The 16,575-nt window shown below is 34.5% G+C and overlaps 1 protein-coding gene across 4 annotated transcripts in view; it reads right to left on the bottom strand.

Moving 5' to 3' along the window:
- The window catches only part of MINDY3 (MINDY lysine 48 deubiquitinase 3), a 120,804-nt gene that overhangs the window by 58,033 nt on the left and 46,196 nt on the right, over positions 1–16,575 (bottom strand). For all 4 annotated transcript variants that reach the window (XM_006159752.3, XM_027776248.1, XM_027776250.1 and 1 more), the window contains 3 exons: positions 15,776–15,849; positions 14,454–14,533; positions 3,069–3,139 (listed from right to left, as the gene is read on the bottom strand). In XM_006159752.3, the coding sequence (XP_006159814.1) occupies positions 3,069–3,139; positions 14,454–14,533; positions 15,776–15,849 (225 nt within the window). The remainder of the gene's footprint in view (positions 1–3,068; positions 3,140–14,453; positions 14,534–15,775; positions 15,850–16,575) is intronic.

Below are 16,575 nucleotides of genomic sequence, written 5' to 3'. Positions count from 1 at the left end.
CCAATGTGTTTTCTCCCCCCCCCCGCCTCTCTCTCTGGTGAGTGCATGCACCCTATGGCAAGCTTTAAAAAAAAAAAAAAGACAGTTGAATTCATACACTGAATTGCATACTTTAAAATGGTAAATTTTATGTTTTGTTAGTTATGATTGATTTTTTAAAGGCATATGGCAAAAACCCTTATAGGTTTCCCTTATATCAGGCATCACTCTACTCTCTCTGGGATCAGAGACCAGATAACTAGGAATAGTCCCTGGGTCTTGAGGTCATGAAAATTATTCAAATTAGTCAATACATAAGGAACCTACAAAACCTAGCTAACCCCGTTCCACTTGCCATACAAGCTGCCCCTACAGCTTCAGTTTGCTGTCACCCTGTCCCCACATGTAACCCCATGCAGCCTTGCATGGCAACCCTCTCTCACTAAAAGTGTAAAGAACAGAGTTCTACTTTCCAGTTGTCCAAGTATCATTATGTTATGTTGCACCATTAAAAAAATTTTAAACTCTTAAAAAACGCAGTTAAGGGCCAGCAGGTGGCATGAAGGTTAAGGTCCTGGATCCTACATGGTCCACTGTGCAGCTGGAGTCTTGGATCCGGTGGTTTGAAAATCACACCAGGTGTGTGTACATGCATGTTCTCAAAAATCTTGTGAAGAGACTAAAGGAGAAGGGATGCAGTGTGGCCTCCCAAGGTGGTGGGAGGGTCATTTCTCATTTTCTCTCTCTCTCTCTCTCTGGTGGGCACACCTACCCTACAGCCAAAACAAAACAAAACAAAACAAAAACTTCAGCTAAGTGCTGGGACAGATAGCAGTTCCAAGCAGGGGAACAGACAGCAGTTACTGTTTTCCTGTTCCCTGTGGGGAAAACATTCTTCTGTTCTAACTGATATTTAAAGGAAAGCAAAAGTACACACTTAGAAAACCTTATAATTCTACTGTAAATGTCCACTGATGCATCCAATAAATAAATACTTATTGACCAGCTAATATGTACCCAGCAAGACAATGTACCTGCCTTCAAAGAGTTCATTAGAGAAGGCAATAGAAAAACAAATTCAAGATTAAAAAAAGGTAAGTAAACAAAAAAGGATAATTCACAGTAGCAAATACTATAAAATAGTGTGAAACGGGCACTGAGGGTATGGTCAAACAGTCTTTGAGGCATGCTTTGAAATATAACCTGAGGAAGACAATGAGCCATCCATTTAAAGAGCTGGATGGGGAGTGTTCTAGAAAAAAATGACAAGTACCAAAGGCTACGGGGCAGGAAAGGGTGGCACATGTTTGGAAAACTGACAAAACACCAATGTGGTGGGAACACAGCAAAGGACAATGCAGTGCAACTAGAAGACAGGATTCTAGCCAAAAAGGTCCTTCAGGCTACAGGGTAAATGTTTCAAAATACAAGATCGCCACACCCTCGCCTCCTGTAAAAACACATCTATGAACATACATACATGTCCCTAGGATACATGTGTAAGAGTTTTGAAGGGAAGAGACACAGTTTGATTCACTTATTGCTAAGCTGTCTTAGAATAGCTTTACTTTGTGTAATTAAAGTAATTGAAAACAAAGTTGCTACTATTTAACAGTAAGATCACTTCTAATGAGTAAGGCAGGATGAATTCTATTTGATTATCATATCCTTGACACATTGGTCCAAGTGCTGTTATAGAAGAGAAGCCCTGCCTGGCACAAAAGAATAAAAAGGATGGAGGCTGGCAGGTGCCTTGGTGGTTAAGAGCACTGGACTCCCACATGGCCAACCATGGTTTGAATCCTGGACCTGGCAGCTTAGTTTCTCATTTTCCTTCTCTCTCTTTCTCTCACTCTCTCTCTCCCCCTCACTCTCACTCTCTCACACACTTACTCAGTCACTCTGTCCCTCTCTGGCCAAATTAAAATAAATTAACAAAGTCAGATAAATAAAAAAAAGAAAGAAAGAGAAAGAAAGGACAGAGAACAAGACACTGTATTGTTACTAAAGTAATTACCACAGAACCACTATCATGGGACTACCATTCCTTTTTTTTTTTTTTTTTGGTGAGGTTTTTACTATAGGGCACGTGCACTCGCCAGACAGACAGACAGAGAGAGAAAGAGAGACAGAAAGCGAGAAATCACCCCCCAGGGGGGATGGCCATGCCACAATCTCTTCTCCTCCATTCTCCTCTTGGGATCTTGGGCACACATGCACACATGCCCAGCGTGAGTTTTAAGCCACCGGGTCCGGGACTCAAACCGCGGTCGACTACGTGGGAGTCCAGTGACATAGCCATTACGCTAACTGCTGGTCCCAGGACTACCATTCTAAAGTGGAAAAGAAAATCAGATCTATTTCTTTCTTTTTCCCGTATCATAATATCTTATTATGTGTAAATCAATAATGGTTTAAACCCCATTTAAAATTGTTTGGAATAAACGATGGTTAGTTCCGATTGTGGAGGAAGGCAAGGAAATGTATAGCAATAAATTGAGTTCTGTGGCAGTTCCTAACCCTAGCACATGTGTTATAGAGTTTAATGTGAACTATTTAGAATTTTTTAACTGTGAAATAATTTTTCAGATGGAATAGATAAAAGCTAGAATTCCAGGCATTCAGGAAATTCTATTTCATTGCCTGATAAAGTATTACAAGTTGCTTTGGTAAAAGCATACTCTTCCACCATACTGTTTGTTAGTAAATGAGGAATACTCTTCACTAGTGAATAGTAAAACAGAGTCTTTCTCAAATAATGAAGAAACAGAGCTTTCTTTTCCCTCCCTCATTATAACAAAAACCACATTTATGCTTAACATATGTCTCTACTTTTATACATGATTTTCTATGGATTGTGCCCATCTTCTCACTCCAAAAACAACAGATCTAGTGTGGCAAACTCAGCGAAAGATGCCAGCTTAATTATCCTTAATAACTCTGTCAGCTGAAGGTGGGAGATCAGGAAGAAACTGAAGAGAGGTCTATAATTATAGTAGTAAGCTAAAATAAGCTGTCATAAGGAAAAAAAATTCATAACAGGGTACATGTGAATAAAAACATTCCAAGTACATTAAAAATCAATTTACCTTACAGTATCTTAAAGCTTCCATTAATGTTAGGAATCCCACAGCTGCTTGTTCATGTATACCAAGAAGTTCTGCAAAAAATAAAACAACCAACTTAGCATTATATTAATATATGTAAATCTAAAAAGTAATAATATGTATATATGTTTATAAATACACTGCACCAAAACATTTACTTTTCTCCAAAATCAGACTTTAAAATTTAGCAAGTATTTATTAGGATGCAATGTCAAAACTCATTATAGTACTACTCATTATAAAATATCACTAGATCAGGTTTATGGTAATACTTCAGATGTACATAAAATGTACTAGTAAAACATTATCATCGATGTTAATTTTTTAAATTAGAGAATTTCCCTCTTGAAATTCAGGGAATTATGGGGGGGGGAGGAGGGAGGGAAGGGAGAAAAACATACTTTAAAATATCCAACAAAAGGCTTTTACTTAACTCACTCCTCCCCTGAGGAGTGATTTCTAGCCTTCTGCCTCTCTGTCTCTGTCTTTCTGGTGAGTGCATGCACCCTATAGCAAAAACCTCTCCAAAAAATATAAATAAATAAATAAAATAAATTCAAAATTAATAGAAGCACATACAGTTTGTATTTTGTCCTTGGCTTCTTATAGACATAGACAGATAGAGAAAGTAATGATTCTTTTTAATTTTTTTTTTATTTCATTGCCAGAGGGCATGTGCAGTCACAAGAGACGAGAGCTCCCCATGGGGGCATAATCACACCACAATACTTTTTCCTCATTTCTCCATCGGTCAAGATTTGAGGTACACACAAACCTGCACAGTTTTTCAAGTCACCAGGGCTAAGATCCAGCACTTAAACTCCTCGAGCATGGCACTAAACTGCTGCTCCACAGGGCCAGTCCCTAAGCAATGGTTCTTAAATTGTGGTGTAGTACTCTTTGGGGTCCATAAGACCTTTTCAGAAACGACGAAGATTAAACACATCCCAGGTTTTCATAATATGAAGTTAACTGCCTTTTATACTCTTACTTTCTCATGAGTGTAGAGTTTTACAGTCTAAATGATGTGTTATACCATAGCAGATAGAATGTATGAGCAGATGTGAAAGTCTGACTATTAATATGAAAGACATTAATACAAAAGGATTTGTAAAAACTTAAACACTTAATATTTCTTTGGAAAATAGCTGATTTTTATTAAAAGTGTTATGATTTTAGCAAGTAATATCATCATTTTAAAATGAATATGTATTTGAAAAGTTTTCAGTCTTTACATATGAGAAATATTAATCTTTATTTACTTATAAGCCAATAAACAAAACTTCTTTGGAATCCTCAATAATTTTTAAGAGTGTAAAGGAATGAGATCAAGAGATCTGAGAATCTTTGGATTAGAACATTCAAAGGAAAAAGAGGGACAGAAGAACAGATCGAATAGGTAGAACTGGATACTCCATAGCTCTGTAAATGTTTCCCTTTTCATCTGAAATGTAAGTATCATTAAATGTCTCCACGTTCAAGAAGAATATATGCTGGGAAAGTTTTACAATTTAATTTATAAAATCAATTACCACCACCTAGTGTTACAATTTGATACTACACCATCTATTCCTTGGCATTCTAAACAAATATCTAGAATAGTATTTTTATAATTAGATGCTGGGTTTCATGCCTAAAGTCAAACATGTATTCACAGATATATGTATATATCACCTGAACTTGCTATTGAAAGTAGTTAGATTAAGATATTCTGTGAATCAATAAAATGTGTGTGGGGGGGAAGGAATGGAAAGCAACTGCAGATACCAGAGAGTGTGGGAGGAGGGTGGGAAATGTCAGAGGGTGAGCATTTTCATATATGAAAATTATTTGTTCACAATAATGTGTATGATTAAGCCACTATACAGTGTATTCTGGATGGAAAATCACATATCGTACACTATGATGATATTAAAATAAATTAATTTAAAAAAAGAATTATATGCTACTAATATAGCAAACTAATTATTCATAATGCTTGGGTAATCACATGCTCAGGCATCTAGTTTGGATGGTAAGATTTAAAAATTATGCCTATTTCCCTAAACAGAATATATACTTTGAAATGTTATCTTCTTGGGGCCAGCAGGTGGCATGGTGATTCAGGTGCTGGATTCCCACATGCTGACTGCAATTCAAGTCCCAGATCTGACTAGTTGCTTTCCCACTTTCCCACACTTCTTCCAGCAGGATACTCGCCCTCTCTCTCTCTCTCTCTCTCTTCGCCCCCTTGTGAGTTTACATGCCCTGTAGCAAATCTAAAAATAATAATAATGATGATAAATAAAATATCTTTAAAATGTTATCTTCTTTTATAAGCTAAAGTATATTAATATTTTTATGAGAAACTATGATATAGAGAGGATATAACATTCTGACCTATTACAACTTCTAGAGCTTTTTTGTATGAGACTTTCTTAATAAGTATCAAGGAAGTACATTTATGTAGGATACATTTGCACAGTATCCTAATAAATTTTAAATTCTAATTGTGTTATTAGATTAAAATTTTTTTCTTGATATTTATTTATCATATAAAAGAGGTGGAAAAAACTATGAAGACTCACCCAATTTCTGACTGAATTTTCAGGATAACTACATATTTAATAGAGTGCAACGAGATGACATCATAAAAACAAGACTATTCTTTGGCCTAACTATAATACCCATGTTTATCTTTTTTTTATAATTGATGAGTAAAAGTTAAAGTTGTATATCTTTATTGTGTACAATGTGATGTTTTGAAATACGTACACATTGTAGGGACCAGCAGCTGGCATAATGAAATATGCACACACTGTGGGATGGGTAAATTGAGCTAATTACCTTAAATAGTTATTGTTTTGTGAGAGTACTTAAAATCTACTCTTACCCATTCTCAACAATACTTCATCAACTATAGTGGACTACACTGTATAATATATCTCAACTTATTCTTGTCTAACTAAAATTTCATATCCTTTGGCCAATATCTCCTTAACCATCATTTCACTCTGTTCCTATGAGTTCACATTTTTAGATTCTCTAATTATATTTTGGAATTGTCTATCCACATTTATTTCCTTAAATCTAGCATTTAAGATTAACCGCTGTTAGTCTCCATCAGCCTACATCTAGTTAAGTTCATGAAACTGACTGTACCTGTGTGCAAAGTTTCATATTCCTGAGTACTTGGGATTTTTGCTTTATAGTCTTCGTCACCATCAACTATCACTTCTCTCTGCTGTCAGGTGACTACAGAAGTGTCTTTTGCGTCTTTCAAATTTGATGTTGACTTGAAACCAGATAGAAATGCTATATTTGTTTAATAAACACACTTTGAGTGCTAAATATTGAAAAGAACAAAACCAAGCATAGTGTAGGAACACGAAGACAGCACAGGGTGGGCCAGCCCTGAAGCCTGGTGGCTAATGAAACAGGATCTTACATGACTGACTGAGGGGTTAAACTGTGACTTAAAAATATGTTGAGCACATGTGGGTACATGCCCTAAATCCTAACAAGATGAAGAAATAGAAGAGAAGGAATTGTGGAACGACCATGTCCAACTGAGGGGTGCTTTTTCCCTTTCCCTCTTTATGTCTCTCTCTGGAGAGTACATGCATTCTCTAGCAATTAAAAAAAAAGCCAAAGATACCACTGGGGATACAAAGCTAAAGATGAAAACAACCAGTTCCTCTAAAGGGTAAGTTCAGTAACTGACGGCAGGGTACAAAGTAGGACACGGCAAATAACAAGAGAGCGAAGTGCTCAGCTGGCATCCAGCCAGGGTTGCCAGATTTAACAAAAACAAAAACACAATAGGATGCCCATTTGAATTTAAATTTCAAATAAAAAGCTATTTTTTTTAGTATATGCAAATATACGGGGTACACGTATACTAAAACATATGATTCATTGTTCATATGCAATTTAAATTTTACTGGGAGACCTGTATTTATCTGACAACCTAGTTCCAGCTAATTAAATGTATTTTTACAAGTAATACAATTTGAGGAAAATAGCACTTCTGATCTTTTCTCATATTAATTCTAAAAAAAACATTTTTCAAATTTGTATAGCACCTTGCCACTTAACTTCAATATATGCTAATTACTGAATAAATATTAAAGTCTCAAAATGATCTTAGTCTTAACACTTTAGATTCTCTTTTCCAGGAATCATGAGTTCATTAACTTTCAACTATATTCTTGACAGACTACAAAATTGATTAATATTAAAACACAAACAAAGAAGCCATCAGGCTTCTGATTCATAAAAATTGACACTGCTATCCTAATACCATAAAATAAAGAAAACATTATAATAAAAATAAAACGTACAAAATAATATATGTACAATACATACAAAAATAAAGTATGTACAAATACTGAACGGCTCCTTTAAAACAGAAAAGAGATCATAGGAAAACTGATCTACAGAAAAACAAACTCACAAAAAACTCCAGCTTCAAATGTCTGCAGTATCACAAAATAAAGGGAGTCACAGAGGGAAAAGGCCACAAAAGGTTTGGAGAGCCAGAGTAGAGTTTGGATTTTTAGTGTATGTAGGTAGATACAAGCCATTGAATGATTTTAAAGTGAAAGAGTAACGTGATCTGATTTAGTTTGGGAAAAACTACCCTAGTCACTGAAAAAGGCTAGGAGAATGGACAAGAAGGCATTCAAGAAAAATTAGTTCCACTGTGGTTTATTTTTCTTCTACTACAGCAACAAAGGTTTTAAGAGTTGAGGCATGCATATACGATCTTTTTGATAAAGACTATACTATATAAATTTTACTAAAGGACATAAAAAACACCTTGGGAAGACTATACTATATAAATTTTACTAAAGGAAAGAAAAAACACCTAGTGGGAAGATTTAACATTGTGAAGTTATATAATTTTTTTAAAATCATCTATAAATTTAATATAAACTCAATCCAAATCCTCGCAGATTTCTTAAAGCCAGAACTTCAATAGCTGGGAAAAAGTTCAGCTGGAACAGACAGCTGTAGAAATGACTATGACAATTTGGAAGTATAATGTCAGGAAACATGCTAAGAAATACCAAAGTATATTATAAAACCTTAACAGTGTGGTTATAATTTATTATAAACTATATAAGTTATATTTGGTCGTTGGAAAAGTCATGATTTATTTTTGTACATTTTTCTATGCAAAAATGTGTCATGACTTTTCCAACAACCCAATTATTAAACTATGTTAACAGTGGCGAAAGCTCACAAATCAGTGGAATACAAGAATTAAAAAAAATGAGAAGGTGAAGAAACTAATAAGGGCACTGATAATCTATTCCATGAAATGTTAAAATAAAACCTGCCAAACCTAGAGAAGCACTCACATATTCAGACCCAAGAAGTAAAAGGACCCCATACAGAATTAACTCAAGATCTTCTCCAAGGCACATAATAGCCAGATTGACCAAACCCACGCACAGAGACAGACAATAAATTTCACAAGAGAGAAATGTCAAGTTACTTTCAAAGGATATCCCATCAGGCTAACATCAGACCTCTCATTGGAAAGAATGCAAGCAAAGAAAGGATGGAAAAATATATTCAAAGTGTTAAGTGAAAAACTATTTCAACCAAGAATACTATGCCCAACAAGATTATCTTTCATATGGAAAAAGGAGACAAAAACATTCTCTGACAAACAAAATCTGAAAGAATTTACTAACACCAGACCAGCTCTCCAAGAAGTGCTGAAGGTAGTGCTATTCCAGGAAAACTAAAGTCAGACACACAGAAACAAGAGTACAAAAAACAACCAAAAAAATTACCAGCCTCACGATAGGGTAAGTCCAGAGTTGAATATTAACTTCCAGAGTTTAAATGGAAAGACCAGAGTCTGAGGAAAGACATTTAGAAGAAAAATAGAGAGGCAAAGCATTAATGGGACAAAGAAATGTGGTATTATCTATCTATATAATTTTATAGTTTTATCAACTGGACTAGGGAGAAATGTTCACATGTTGGAATATTCACTTTGTAAGCTAAATAACGTGATTGAATGTATATAAGAAATGAAATTTTAAAAATTTTAAAAAATGGTAATATCAGACCACAGAAACACTGCAAATTCAATAGAAGAGAGATTAATTACAAGAAAATGAACTAGTGAAATAGAATTTTTTTACTTCAGACTAAAACATTACTGACTTTCTTCTATATTTTGATTTCCAGATTTAAGGATTTTTGTCTTCTCTTGAACTGTTGGTAGGTTCATCTACCTACTATTTGAACTGAATCCTAACCTTTTTCCTGGCATTAAGTCTTAAGCAAATTTCTCTTAACATTTTTTTGATTTTCATATACTAAAACTCAAACTTTTTCTGAAAATTAAAAAATGCTTTAAAAAATAACTATTTAATAACTGCAGTAAGCTATATAGTCCCAGTAGGTGCTACTTTATAATACGTTCACTTTACACACTAAGGTTTACGCCTAAAGTTAGACATGTGTTCATAGATATGTATATATCAGCTGTGCTTGCTACTGACAGTTTTTCAATTAATTAAGATCTTTAGTGAATCAATAAAGTGTAGGGGGAAAAAAGGCATGGAAAACAACTGTAGATACCAGAGACAGTGCGGGAGGAAGGAGGAAAATGGCAGAGAGTGAGAGGTAAGGAATCAAGGGGGAAAGAGAAAAAAAGCAAAATATATAGGAAACAAGAAATAGAAAATAATTCATTGACAATAAAATGTAATGGTAATATCCTTGATTGAGCAATATATAGTGTATCATGGATGGAGAATCTCATTTTGTGTACTGTATTGATGTATAGTGAATGAATATAATAAATTTAAATTTAAAAATAAAAATAAAAAGTAATTTAAAAAATGACTCATGTAAATAAGAGAAAATTTGTTTTTGATAGTGTTTCATATTTATAGAGAATAAATAAAGATTAAATAATAAAGTAATTCTTTGAGAAAAGGTAAAAAGGTAGATCCCAACTTCATGTCACTCATAAATAAATAGTCCAGATGGATTAAAGAGCTAAACATTAAAAACAAACAAACAAAAAACACAAGGCACTCAAAGAAAATACTGGCGATTATTAATTTAATCTTGGGGTAAGACAATTTAAGATGGTATAAGGGAAAAGGAAGAAAAATTAAAACAACCGGACACTACAGACAAAACAAATTATTTATCCTCATCATAATAAAAACCTTGGGCATAATAAAAGCCACCATTAGCAAAATTAATGAGAGACAGAAAAACCCAGAAAATATTTGCAACAAGGAGTTAATACACAAAGATCTAAAATATTTATAAAAAAAAAACTTCTAGAAATTGAGTGAAAGAAAACATCCTGACCTCTTGAAATGCCCGGAAATATAAAAAAAGACAATTCCCAGAAAACAAAAAATACTGAAAGCTGAGGAACCCAAAAAAAGGTGATCAAGCCCAGGCTCACTAGGGATCACAGAAGTATAAATTAAAACAGGCTATCACAGTCAATAAAAGGGTAGAATGTTAAAGACCAACAATCTGAGACTCGGGATGTAGAAAACGAGAGCTCTCCTCTATGGTTCAAGTGTAAGTTCATTCTTTACCAGTCGGTAAGGTAAAATTTAGGCATTATCTATCAAAATTCAACAGGTATTCTAAAACGTTAAACTTTATGAGTTACCATAAGGCCTAGGATTTCACTTCCTAAGTATAAACCGCTCCCCCAATCTGTTTTTAAGTTCTCGCCAAAAACTTGTACATGAAATGTTCCTAAAAGCTTTATTTATAATGGTCAAGTGGAAACATTTCAAATATTCATTAACTGAATAAGTGATGGGGCATGTTTATACCATGGGATATTATCCATTAGTAAAAAGAATGAAGTTCTGGAACAGGCTGAAACAGCATGAACTTCAGATGTTAAGCTACGTAAAAGAAACTAGTCACAAAAGACTAAATAATGGATGATGTTATTCATATGAAATGTCCAAAATGGGCAAATGTACAGAGATAGAAAGTGGATTAGCAGTTGCCAGGGCTGGAGTGAAAGGAAGTATGTGGAGTTTCTAATAGGAATGGGATTACTTTTCGGGACGACGAAAACAGATTTAAAATTGATTGTGATGATGGTGATACAACTCAGAATGTACTAAAAACCACTGACCTGTACATTTTAAGTGAGTGACATTTATGGTATGTGAATTATATTTGGTTATTGGAAAAGTCATGTGTTTTTTGCTTTTCTATGCAAAATGTGTCATGACTTTTTTCACAACCCAGCATTTCACTAAAGTTACTATTAACAACAACAAAATACAGATGCCTAAATTTTTAATACCATTTTACTTTTAGAAATATATCCTAGGAATACTTCAATATAAACAAAAATTACATGAGGAATCCTCAAAAAGTTTATGGGCAATGATAATTATATAAAAACTGCAGGGGCCAGCAGGTGGTGTGGTGGCTAAGAGTGCTGGACTCCTGTTTGGCCAACTGCGGTTCAAGTCCCGAACCTGGTGGCTTTCTCTTTTTCTCTGTCTCACTCTGGTCAAATTAAATAAATTATTACTTTTTAGTTTGCTATAGGGTATGTTCACTCACCAGAAAGGGGGTTAGGTGGAGGAAGAGAGAGGGAAAGTGAGAAAGTAAGCGACCAGGTCCGGGACTCAAACCACAGTCAGGCATGTGGGAGTCCAGCAACTTAACCACCATACCACCTGCTGGACCCATAAACTCATATTTTAATTCCACCTTTCCATAAACTTTCTGAAGTCCCCTCATAAACAAAAAATGCTTTCCTCCTGCATTGTTTTTCATAGCACAAAATGGAAATGATCTAAATATTCACTGTAAAGAAACTCAAAGAAAAAATGACGAGGGATAAAAAGTTCACTATACATGACAAATCAAGTACTAATATCCTTAATAAATAAAGGGGGAAAAGTGTCCCATTTATCTTTCATTGACCCTTTCTAGCCTTTCCTGAGTAACATATAATATCTCATTTCTTTCCTACTCCGAGGCTGATAATTACTGCTAGGAAAGAAGCCCAACTATAGTTGTCCTTGGTGTCCACAGGAATAACTGTTATCTAAATCTGTGGATCTTCAAATCTTTATATAAAATGGTATAGTATTTGCATAAAACCCATGCATATCCTCTGTATACTTAAAATTATCTTTAGATTACTTAAAAGTAGGGACCAGCAGTTAGCATAATGGCTATTTCGCTGGACTCCCATGTAGTCGACCGCGGTTCGACTCCCAGACCTGGTGGCTTAAAACTCACGCCAGGTACGTGTGCGTGCATGCCCAAGATCCCGAGAGGAGAATGGAGGAGAAGGGATTGCGGAGTGGCCATTCCCCCTGGGGGGTGATTTCTCGCTTTCTCTCTCTCTGTCTCTGTCTATCTGGTGAGCGCACGTGCCCTATAGCAAAAACCTCTCCAAAAAAAGAAAAAAAAAAAAGATTACTTAAAAGTAATTGCAGCATGAAAAATATTAAATAAACTTTCTGCATCTTTCTTGTAGAGAGCCATGGCCTTCTCCTTTTCAGATTTGGCTGACTGACTAATACAGACTGTAAAGGAAGTAGAAACTTTACAGCAAAAAGAGCCTATGGATTCAGTGGGAGGCTGAGTGAGGAAAAGACTAGGGACACAGAAGGAGCATTCTGTTTGGGGAGTAGGACAGGCTTGAGACAGTCTGCAGAACGTATAGACAGACAGACCAAGATAACATAGGAGCAAGTGCCAGAGAAATGCACAGGTCAGTTGGAAAGAATTGTGGCCACAGGACAAGAAGTAGCAAGGGTAGAAACCACTGGGATGACACACTTCAATCAGAGTTCAGGAAGAACCAGCTATTCCTTCCCTAAGATAAGATACGTCAGGGCCCAAAAATCATAGGAAGGAGAGAGCATGCAGAAGTCACCATGAGTAAGAGACCAAAAAACCTGCATGTTACTCAAGAAACAGATACCTTTAACCAGCTAGATTAAATGCTTTCAGCTACCTACCAGAAAGAAGATTCAAGAAAAGAATGAGCTCAGTTACAAAAAGCAGAGAAAGATTACTTATGTAGTTTTTTTTTTTTGGTCTATAAAATTTCACATTTAAATGTTGATCTTTATCAGAAATCAACAAATTAGGTTCTCATTCTAACCTCATCACTAAGTGAGTAATTTTGCATATATTGGTAATGCAGTGAGTGATTTCTTAAATTTTTTAAGCATAGTTGGATCGCATTATGGTGCTTTGTAATTCTGAAGTTTCATAATTTTTACTAATTTATACCTTAACATTGTATCCTTTTGTGTTTTTGGTCATTTACACCTAATTCTAAAATTTTAAAAATATTTAGTATCAAGGTTATCTAAATGTGAGCAAATAGTGGTAACTATTACTTTCTCAAATAAAGCATTTGTTCTGTCATTTGGTGACAGTTTTATCTAATTATAATTAGAAGAAAATAGAAAATAAATGTGCCTGGGAACTATAAGAACTATGAAGCTTCATATCCTATACTACATACTTCAGTAATAGGCATATGGTAGTTATTTGATATAAGTTGAAAGAGTAAATAAATGAATTTACAATGAGCCAATAAGAAATTGTATAGAATTTTATTCATTTATACATCAGTTATCTGAACGCATTAGCCAAAATGTGTCCCACTTCAACGTCCCTGGCAACATAGAAAGCTGTAAGAAAGGAATTACTGAGACCACGATGTAGTCATGGTGGCGGAGTTGGTAGTTCCACAGCAAGTACTTCAAAGTACAACGAAGTAGACCCTCTATAGCCACAGGTTCTGCATTTGTGGATTCAACCAACCATGGACTGAAAACATTGTGAGTGATGTGGAACCCGTGGACACAAAAGGACGACACATTTAAATACACCATTTTATCTAAGAGACTTGAGTGTCCTAGGATTTGGGGAATTTGGTATCCATAGGGGGGAGGGTGCATGTCAAAAACTAATGCACCACAGATAATGGAGGGATGACTAGATACTGTGTAATTCTCCTCAATTTTAAGCAAAGAACACTAAGAAAAATTAAAGCATATTTATATAGATCACAGAGAGAGACAGAGGGAGAGAGAGAATCCATTTATTACTGTTTTTTAAAGAGCTTAATCCCATAATCCCAATTTTATACTAAGGAAAAAAGCTTGAAGAAATAACTTCACTGAAGTCTAATACTTGGGTTTCAAAATCTTCGCTCTTAATATTAATAGTGCCATGAAAACTATAAAAAATTCTGTTACAATGTACTTACCTTTAACTTCTAAGTAGCGCAGAGCCATTAAACAGATGAATACAATCGACTGTACTTTACTGAATTGTATGAAATATGAATTGTAAAGAAATAAACACAGCAAAGAGCATACTTACTCATTCCTGAGCATTCCCTATCGCCATCCCAGACATTAGACACAGCATGTCCCGTCAGTAGAAGGTTAATTAAACTTTGGCTATTAATAAAAAGTAAAAATGTGATTAAAATATAAAATTGGTTTTTAAAGTAAATAATTTCTGTAAGGATGAAATGAATAACTTTTTACATTATGTTGTTTAACACTCCTCCCACATACACACAGGAGGAAAAAAATAAAGCACAAAAAAACCACACACACATATAGCTCAATAAAACAAGAAAAAAGAAAAAAAATTTCACTTTTAAGAAAAAAAGTTTGAAAAAACCTTACATTTTCCATTTTATATAATCATTCTTCCTGGATATAGCCCTAACATATCAATACATATTCATATCAATTTAACAATTTATCTTAAGACATTGTATTTAAGTAAATGAAAACAGACTAATCATTTATTTCATATTTATAATCTTAAAATATATATTTGTTAGTAACATATATCTTGTCTTTGATGGAGGATACATAAATTTTAACCTATGAAGTAGAAAGATCTAAAAAGAGAGACTTGTATATTGAACTGGGTTACTGATCACTATTTATTGATTTTGGTAAAAACAGGTATAAAAAGCTTGAGAGGATGGACAGTCTCAGAGAAAAGTGGAAATTTTTTCTCCCAAGCAGAAAAGTATTTATAAATAGGTAAGAATATACTTTTAAGTCAAAGTGAGTAAATTTTATTTATTAAAAAAATTTCATAAATGAAAGACAAAGCAGAGTTTGCTAAAATATCTCCTGACTCTTGGAACTAGGAGATGGCATGCTGGTTACATCGCAGGACTCCCACATGGCTGACCATAGTTCAAGCCCCAAGTCCAGAGGCTTAAAACTCACACTGGGAGCATGTGTGCGCATGCTCAAAATTTCAAGAAGAGAACGGCGGAGAAGGGACTGCAGTGTGGCCATCCCTTCTGAGGGGTGAGTTCTCACTTTTTGTCTCTCTGGCAAGTACATGCACCCTACAGTGAAAAAAAGAAAACCTCTCTTAAAAAACAAACAAACAAACAAACAAACAAAAACCAAAAAACTTCCCCACACTTATCCATTCATCTCAGAAAAAAAAATTAATCACAATAAATACAATGTACACATAATCCTAAACTTGAAGTTGCATAAAAGCAAGCAGTGGATAAAGCGAGAACTGCCCCACATTATAGGGGCCGTCACACCGCTGACAAGCACAATAATCACCTGGCTCAGTCATGTTTTAAGTCCAGTTCCTAAAAACTTAAGTCCAAATAAGGAAAAAACAGTCTGTTACATGTCAGTTTGGCTATTTACCTGCCATGTCCATACACAGGATCTATCAAGGGTTCACTTGCATCTTCAATTTCATTTTTTATGTTTTCAATGCCCTAAAAAAACACACGCACACAAAAATTCATTGGCTTATTCAAAAAACTAAAGTGAAAATTTAACTGGTCAGTTTAAACACTGATCAGTTTATACTATAAGTTAATACAACTATTTAAGTATTTTTTTTTCCTCAAAGAATTACGCAGGTTGATGGGGATGCATGTCAGATGATAATTATTAGTTCTTGAAAGTATATCTTTTCTATTCTTTTATGGGCTCTTTATAAGGAACACTAATGGACTCATGGGTCATAGAATGAGTTATATTTCACTTTTAAGAAGCAGGAAGAGAAATTTATTTAATACAAAAATTAATAATATTTAACATTAATATATCTGCTAAACCAATTGATTTTTTTTAGATCAGTTAGAAAATTACTGGTATTAAATACACACACACAAGAATGTTAACAGAAATACAAATTTAAGCATACAAATGGTAACTGATACATAAGAAAATTAAAGGTTTGCTTCTAATTATGCTTTCTCACAAACACCGGAATATCAAATGTGTACTGACAAAATCAAATGTAAATTAGGAGGGCAGGGAGCTTTAGTTTTCTTTCTTTTATTTTACTTACATTTAATCATTGTGCATCTCTATAGTGGACAGCATGGTTTTCAAAGTATGCATATAGTATGTGACAATTAAATCAAATATATTTGCATACATTTTTTTTTTGAGAGGTTTTTTTTTTTTTTTCACTATAGGGCGCGTGCGCTTGC

This window comes from Tupaia chinensis, unplaced genomic scaffold (genome assembly GCF_000334495.1).
Source record: "Tupaia chinensis unplaced genomic scaffold, TupChi_1.0 Scaffold000647_1, whole genome shotgun sequence".
Classification (NCBI taxonomy): domain Eukaryota; kingdom Metazoa; phylum Chordata; class Mammalia; order Scandentia; family Tupaiidae; genus Tupaia; species Tupaia belangeri.
Note: the sequence above shows the minus strand (reverse complement) of the source record. Positions and strands in the feature narration are given on the sequence as shown.